At 44.2% G+C, this 9,006-nt stretch overlaps 1 protein-coding gene across 1 annotated transcript; it reads right to left on the reverse strand.

The window, feature by feature from the left end:
* Positions 1-456: 456 nt before the first annotated feature.
* Positions 457-7,626, reverse strand: LOC128710015 (ATP-binding cassette sub-family D member 1). The gene is made up of 6 exons (XM_053805057.1): positions 7,022-7,626; positions 1,953-2,364; positions 1,009-1,886; positions 853-942; positions 657-782; positions 457-580 (listed from the first exon to the last, which is right to left on the reverse strand). Exons 1-6 carry the CDS (start codon positions 7,624-7,626, stop codon positions 457-459), a joined length of 2,235 nt encoding a protein of 744 aa, XP_053661032.1.
* Positions 7,627-9,006: the final 1,380 nt, after the last annotated feature.

Raw genomic sequence — 9,006 nt, forward strand, 5'->3', positions numbered from 1 at the left:
CACTAAGTACGAACAGTAAAAAAAAACGCGTAACATTCCTATTGTACCTATTCACAAATGTTTCGTTTACACCTGTTTGCAGCATGTCTAAGCCGAAACATCAACCCAACCTGCCCTTAAAACTAAAACGCCGCTGCCAAACAGTGGCTCACCCAGCGAACTTGAAACGTGTAAAAGTCCTCTTACTGCTAAAACATATTCCATTTATCTCGTTAATCACACACCATCCAACCGCGAACAGGGGTCCGCAAGTATTTGTGTTTGCTTGCTTTTTTTTTTTTAACTCATTTTTGGCGTAATGCTTGTTTGTATTATTTTACAACCGAACGGAAAGGAAACATATTAATAGCAATACTTTCAAATAATCTCATCGTTCGTATGTGTATCGCTTGATTTGCCGGCCCATTGCTGTCGGTACAAATTTCCATTCGTATCTCCGTTTGAATGCAAGATCCTTTAGCTGCTGGGGGCCGAAGCGTTGGCTTTTACCGTAGGAACTTTTTGCTGGGCACCTTCCTCTAGCTTCTCAAACACCCATCCACCCTGTCCATCGAATTGTAGGATGTGTGTATGGAATTTCCTGTGGGAAGGTGAGTGGGTCGAATAGGTTGCGGTTAGAACGTAACAAGAGAATTGCAGACATTATCGATACGTACCACAAAGTAGGACGATGGGTAATGGTTAAAAGGGTGATGTCCATCGATTTAGCCGTTTCGTAGATACAGCTCTCGACGTCAATCGATACGGCACTCGTACATTCATCTAGCAGCGCGTATTTTGGTCTAAAAGAATAAGTCGAATAAAGTACAAAATGAGTGATCTTTAGAAGTTTTGTCAGTGCTCAATGCATACCTGTGATAAAATAGTCGTGCAATGGCCATTCGTTGCTTTTCGCCTCCAGAGAGCGTGTCCTTCCAGTCCCGTATTTCGTCGAAGCTATCCCTGTTGTGTATGGAGCATTTACATTAGCTTGAAACTACTGGAATTTCACCAACCTACTGTACTTGCCTATCAAGAATGTGCTCCAGAGACACCATGCGCATAATCTCCCGCAGCTGCGCCTCGCTGATCTTCTTCGCCTCCATGTCCTTGCGCGTATCCGGATAGATCACCTGATCCAGCAGCGTGCCACACGACATATACGGACGTTGGGGAATGTAGAACATGCTGGGCCTTCCACCGAATGACTTCGGGATGCGCAACGTTCCACCATAGATTGGCCACAGTCCGCTCAGGATGCGGAACAGGCTCGACTTGCCGCATCCGTTCGGACCGGTAATGAGCAGATGCATACCGGCCTCGATCGTAAGGCTAATGCTTGGCACAACGATGTCACAGTTGGGCGTCACCACCGGCACATTTTCCAGCGAGATGCTAGTATCGTTGGCGTCAACGGAGAACACTATCTGCCCCTTGGCGACCGGTTGTCCATCGCGGAACTCCAGTATGCCGTTCAGGTTGCGCTCCTCGGTGTAGAGCGTCGTTTTACGATAGATACCACGGTTTACCTCATCGAACACCTCGAACATGCCGGCGACACGGCTCGTGTAGCCAGCTAGTGCTACAATTTCTTTGTACGAAGACATCAACCGCTCGATGGCGTCCGCACCGCTCAGCAGCAGATTGCGAGCGGTGGTAAAGTACTGTGTGCGTTCACTCACGCCCTGTTCGTCCGATTTGATCAAGTTGCTGTGCTCGGGACTGACCGGCATGGTCGCTGCACCAACGGTCAGAATCGGTAGCGACACCATCACCATACCCGTACCGGACCACACGTACTTCATGAAGAACTGCTCCAACATAATGAACCACAGCTTTTGCGTGAAGATCGAGTTCATCTGACTCACTAGCCGAGAGTACGCTTCCTGGAGCTGTGAGTGTTCCACCTGAATGGAAGGAAAGAAACAAACCGTTCAAATCCATCCTTCATCGAACAATCTGCACTGACTCACCTTATGACCACCGTAGAACGCAATCTCCTCCGCATTGGTAATAATCTTCGAGTGCACGTGGCGTAGATAGCCCGTCCGGTTGGCCTCCTCCGCAACGAGTTGTCCGAACTTGGGTGACACTATCCGCAGGATGTGAGCTGTCGTACCGATGACGATCGTTGCCAGCGCTGGACCCATCACAATGTTTGCCTTCATTCGGCGGGACGAACGGGCCATTGCTATGCCGATTAGCAGCAAATCGAAGCATGGCTTGGTAAGGGAGCTGTACAAGTGTGCCACCGAGCTGGAGAATGTCGAGATGTCGTCCGTTAGCCGGTGGTCCGCATTTTCGATGCGACCGTCCAGGTTCGACACTTTGTAGTAGGTTTCGTTTTTGAAGTACATGCCGTACGCATGTTTCACTAGCCGTGTACTGGAAAGGATAATAAAAGGATAAAAAATAAATAAAAAGAAAGTATACGGTAGCTATTTATGCATATTTTCCCCGAAAAAAAGAGCTAACCTGGCGAATAAGGTACATAGTTGCACGGATCATAAAGCTAGAGACTTGAAAAGCGAATTGCATAACTCTAGGCTTGAATTACTTAGATTCGGTAGATTTGCGAAAACAATTGCATAACTCCAGGCGTGAAATGCATTAAACCGAGTATTACAAGAATTGGAATAAATTTCGCGTCTGAAAATATTCAGTTGTTGAGTGAAATATATTTTTTATATTCCGTTTTTGCTTTTCGGGCACAAAATGAAAAACTTACACCCAGAAAACTAAACCACAAAACATGCATTGGCTTTGAAATATTGATTTTGCGTAATAAATTACCCAAATTCTATTAACATGGACTTTCATTAAAGATATAGCTTTTTCCTAAGGGACACAGAAAGGGAAGGTACAAGTGAAGCCCTACTCATTCAAATAAAACATTAATTATCGTGTAAGTGTTGCCCGACGCAGAGAAAACTCCAGCGTTTATGGTTATTGTCCATTTGGTCAACCCAGCAACAGGAAACCACGCATGACCTTCAACTTTTCGTAGTGAGATCGTCACAAATGAACATTTTGTGACTGCTAATGGCATCTGAACTATCACTACTGACCTAATTATTATACCGGTATGTTATTCCTATGACGTGCATAATTATAATTCCAAAGAAGCGAAAGTTTACACACCAAACATTAGCTCTATTCAGACCTGTTCGAACTCAGCAATTTGGATACGGCATTTCAATTCATTCACACCTTCCGAAGACAGACAATCCATTAGATTCGAACGTGTCCAGTCGAACCCACCGCTGGCCAACTTCAAAAGAACAGCTGTGAAGCCATAATACCCGGCAGTTAATGCCACACCAAGTCAAACGTCTAATACAAACGCGTCTCTGTTCTTTGGGTAAGCGAAGTAAATCAACACACCGTGAGCATTAGTGAGAAATTATACAGCATCGTTTTTGACCGCGACGGAGCGTTTAACACCTCCTCCAAATGCATGTGCCCAGCAGATATCCTTCATTGCCGTGATTGGCGACGACCATCGGATCAGCTGGGGTTTCTGCATTGCTCAATTGGTACACGAATTGGAAATAACAAAAAGAAAAGCAAAAGAAAACCCGCGCCTATAAACCACTTTCTTGTGCGGCAGAATGCAGACGTACGGTTTGTCTTCGCTCAGCTCCGTTACCCGTACCGGAGTTACAAGGTGAGCCGGATTCTGGCAGAATTCTTTGCAAACGGTTGCTTGTTACGAAATCCTAGCAAGTTAGGAGGGTTTCAGTTTGTTTAGATGGCTTGATGCTCTTGGTGCCGTTCGTTCGCTGACTTCGACAGACCACCAACACGAAGAACTGCAATCGATGCGGAAAAAATGTGGACAGCCTTCGAGAATTTATGGTTTTGGCAGTAACGAACTGGAAGCGAACGCTTATTAGTGGTTAGATCACGTTCGCTCGTTTGGCAAACCAGATAGATACCGAAGCATACGCGATCTTTACTACAGGCTAAATGCCATAGGCTCGGGTTGTTCAGCTTCTCCCGCGGCTTAACGAACCGTTCATGGGAGGAAAAATCGTTTTTTTTTGTTGCGATGTGACTTCATGTGCCAGCTGTGTATTGGGATTTTGCAAGACACAAGCTTTTCGCTTGCTGCACTTGCATTTTTGCGCGTTTTCCTTCTTCTTCGAAAAGTGCAGTTGAGTAAACACCTTCGTACATCGAAACCGGATTTGTATGCAGAAAGAAATCTGTGCCGTTCGGTTTAGCTTGACTGATCGATCACGATCGCTGTCTTGTAAAGCTTGTAAGGAGATACGAGGAAGGTTTTGTCAATATCTTTTAAATATCTGACAGAGCAATAATCCACAAAAAATGAAATACAACCACCATTTTGAAATACAACGGTTATAACCTTTACTGGAACAGGTAAAGGTATCATTTTTCGACTTCCAGACATTAGCAATGTCCTTACTGAACACTAAATCCTTTAATGATCCTCTACACCAGGGGTCTCCAAACTACGGCCCGCGGGCCGCATGCGGCCCTCGAGAGTCTCCAGTGCGGCCCGCGACGCTATTGCTAATATTATCATTGTAATGAAAATGTCTATTTTGGGAAAGTTGTAATATTTCTTAAATATTCAATTTAATTACTAAAATAGTTAGCAATATTTAATAATAGAAATTGTGAAATAAAAATCCCCCGAGCGCAACATCTCTCTAAATTACCCGGAAGATACAGGGTTTTGCAATAGATAGAATCTGATGAGCGCCACTTAATGAATCGCGTAAGCTTATAAGATAAACTGGGAGATTGATAGTGAAACACAACACAATTTACTGAATCGCAAAAGCTGGATATGGAGTCGCGGGCACAATTTAGTGAATGTCAAATCCGGCCGGGCTGTTTCCATATCTGCCGGATTCAAGAGTTGAGATAGAATATTCAAATTTAATGTACGACATTTTAAACAAAGTTTGTTCAAATTATCCATTAAAACTTAGGTTTAATGATGTTAAATACTTGTGATTAATTTACAACTTCATTTTGTATTTCAACACTTGAATCCGCCTGTACGTAAACATGCCAAGCGATTTGGCATTCACTAAATTGCGCATGCGATTCCATATCCAATTTTAGCGATTAATTAAAGTTTGCAGTTTTTGTGTCTGATCTTGTCTGTTCGTGCGATTCAGTAAGTTGGATTCGCCATATCCTATCTAATGTAAAACCCTGTAATGTATAAGTGGCCCTCACGCTATCATACTTTCAACCAATGCGGCCCGCGGACTGAAAAGTTTGGAGACCCCTGTTCTACACAATCGTTGACATCAACCACAACATGACCCTGTCTAGAAGCTATTATACTTGTCAAATGGATGACATTCTTCTTGACAACCGCCTACTAGCAAATATTGAACTGATAATGGTTTATATGATTTATATTTGGCAAGTAGTCGGTCAGTTAGTTTGATGAGGTACGATTCACGATCGTTCATTAACCGAATGGTCGTGAGACCGGCGAAACCATGCGATAGCCCTTGTAAAGTCTGAGATTAATAGTGTTGATCTTGTACCAGAAATAGCCTTGTTAATGATACAATAACCACAACAGTACATTCTGACATTGTATTGAGGTGTGAAGGCTTTTGTGGTATGCATAAGAACTGAATGGTTTTAAAAGCTTGTGATTAATGCTTCGTCTTAAAGTGTATAAAATAAATAAATTAAGTCTATTCTTGACAGACAGTCCTGTCTTGTGAAGACCGGTGCTGCTATCAATATCCCACTTGCCGCTTTAACTTTATGAATTCTTTATAGAATACTCTCAAGTTTCGCTCAAGCGGTTAAACGGTTAAAAAGTCAACATTACACTATCAGCTGTCAATGTTTTTTTTCGGCACAACAACCTCAAGAGGTCGAGCCGAATAGTAAGTTCTGCGTACGAAGGATTGGTTCCGATGGGATTTTGGACCGGTCCTGTTGTGTGAAGATCGGCGCCGCCGCTTCCAATACACCACCGGGTCATCCCATTTTTAAAGTCACGGATAATCCGTCCGCCGGTTAATCAGGCCACCCGGATAATCGACGTTCTTCTGTAGTAATAAGAAATTTTACGGATAGGATGTGGGAATGCGTGTGAGGATGTTCTTTTTAATGTTTTATCAGTGCAACAAAGGGGAAAACACGCATGAAAAACACACTGGCCGAAGTAATAAATGAATATTTCAGCACAACAATGGTTCAGGTCAAAGTTCCAATTAACGTGAACCCCCTTCTGTAATCTCATGATAAAGGCAACACCGTGCTTTTATTTGATCAACAAAATCATTTGAAGGTGAGAATTTCTAATCAATGTTTTGGATAGACGGGCACGAAAACAAAAGAAACGATTATTCTTATCGATCGGATTCGGCACAAGCGCATAATTCTTATCAGCACGATAACGTACCAAATTTAAACAGAAGCATACGGCCCACGTTATCTAGCAGAGCATGCTTTATTGCAATAAACCCGCATAAAGCAGTTCCCGATTAACGCAAATAGAAAACGTGTGTGGTGCTGTGGGGGGAGGGTTTTATCATACGAATCTTTAGATTTTAAGTTGCATGTAATGACGTGCAATTTTAGCTCGCGTAACCTTCGCTCCCATTCTGTAATAGGGGCAATAGTTTGTGATTAGTAGATAACACCCATTATCTGTCAGCTTGAAATTCAACGCTGATTACATCCAAACCACCTCATTATCTCGTGCTCACGGCAAAAGATTTCAACTCTTACCGGCGCAACAGTTGTGGAGCACCGTGTGGAGGACTTTCTCCTGAGCGGACTTTCTACACACACTGCAATTCTACTGGAGGCATTTTCTTTTGCACTGTTTGTCCCTCGACTGAAACTGACAAGAAATGTGCAACCGGATCACATCGCACCTCTGCTACTCATTACGCCAAACGCAATTTGTGCTGCAATCTGCTACTCTGCGGTTGTGGTCAGTTCTGCGTCGTTTTTTTTTTGTTTCTTTCCCCTCAATTGCTTTCCGCTAATGAACTCACACTGATTGCCCCCAAGGGAAACCACTTACCGGAAGGCGAGAGCGAGCTTGTTCTCCAGGTAGCGTATCATCGAGTTGATGAAGGTGGCCGGTATAGCGATACCGAACCATTTCAGCAGCATCAGCACAAAGTTACGCACGTCCTTCCGCACGATGAACTTGACGATTGCACCCTCCATCGAGGCGACGTAAATGCTGAGAAAGGTACGTGACACCAGGCACAGCGTGTGGACGGCCAGCAGGCCGGACTCTTCGCACAGCACCCGCGGTACCATGATGCGCACGAGCTGGCGCAGCTGCAACAGGAAGTCCAGGTTCAGTCCGGGCTGGCGGCCAGCCTGCCGTTTCCGATTCCGCTTGGCGATGATGATCTGTTCCTTCTTTGCCTCCGGATCGTCCGGTGGCTGTTTGGTGAGGTTATTGTTCTCATTGCGATGGTGGGCCGCATCGGTACGGGCGTCGTTGGACCCTTTACCGCTGGTTAGTTTGTCACGCACCACGGGATAGGTAAGGCGCAGACAGTACAGTGCGACCGCACCTGTTATCAGACCCTTGGACACGAGTTCTCTCGAATAGCCGAGACCCTCGAGCGTGTCGAACGATCGCTTGGCGAACTTTGATATGATGGTTGGCATCTTGCTGGTGACGGTCGACCCGATGTGAAGAGACAGACAACCGGGAGGGCATTAGCGCTGGTGTGTATGGTGAATTGGCACAACCCACATTCGATTGTGTAGATTGTATCGGTTTGGTTGGAGTAAGCGTATAAAAAGGCTGTTTGTCCTTTAGCACACTCTTCAACCCATCATCTGGAAAAGAGAAAGCAAATGTGAGATAAATAATTAAATAAATATAATTATCATTGACAAATCTATGTATGAGTGAAGTCCCGAGAAGGCATTTTTGACTATTGTCATCCCACGAGCAAAGACATTTTGACAGAACGAAACGTCAAAAATTATCTCAAAAGATTCCTGAACATCCGTCGGCTACGGAAGACTTTTTTTATTCAACAAGAATGACCAGGCCGTATGGCTTATAACTAAAAGTAGCTTAATCTAAGATACAATTCACATTCGTTTGAAGACATTTGCTTCTCCAAACAGTGAAAGGTCACCTTAGCCCGGATGTACTCAGCCAGCTACGGAAGACTTATCCTACTCCAAATTATTGCATACTTTTAGGCGATCGATACCCAAGACAATAAGCTTTTTGAAGAAAAATCTGTACCAATGGTACACCGAATAGTTTGTTATTACATTTTTCCGGCGATGTTCCACGTTTTGACCACTTTTGTAGACAAATAATTTAACAAGGTAACGGAGACGGTAAAACGGAATATTGCTTTGGGTCTGAGGTAAAGCAAGCCTTGAGAATAAATCTCATTCCCGCACCCGACTTCTCGCATGCTGAGAACCTCAAATGATGTCAAAAATTGAAAGAGATGTCCGTGGTCTTTCATGAAATTCACGCGGTGTACTCCAAAAGCACTTGTTATGCCCACGTTCAGTGCCTCAGGGATCTTGTCAAACGACCAAATCACCTGTTCAACTCACTTGATTCAATTGCAAAGCTCATATTAAACTCTCTCACAGCTGATAAAAACGAGGTGGGGAATTAAGGTATTGTGAAATATTTAAATTAATCAATAACCACTTCATACTGTGGTTGATGCCCTGCATTCGGAAAACTACCATCTCGCAAGCCTTGACACAGATTCGCCAGGCAGCAATTTCAGATCGCTCGACAAACGAAACCTTGACACCGCAAGAGTACTGCTCAGTAATGTGCTCCCCGAAAATCTCCAGACTACGCAGATCGTACGTATTCGTACGCCCTTTCTCTCGGTGTAGTCATTCGTTTAATTTCTTTTTGCCCTACAATCCCACCGGCCTTGCGAATCACGGGGCTGTGTGTTTGCTGTTTGAACCTATCCGGTGCTCAGTGCTCAGCGGCAGAGTTATTCGGTACACATTCTGTAAAACACGCGCAATAAATAAGGGGCGAGTTCCTTC

Source organism: Anopheles marshallii, chromosome 2, assembly GCF_943734725.1.
Source record: "Anopheles marshallii chromosome 2, idAnoMarsDA_429_01, whole genome shotgun sequence".
NCBI classification, from domain to species: domain Eukaryota; kingdom Metazoa; phylum Arthropoda; class Insecta; order Diptera; family Culicidae; genus Anopheles; species Anopheles marshallii.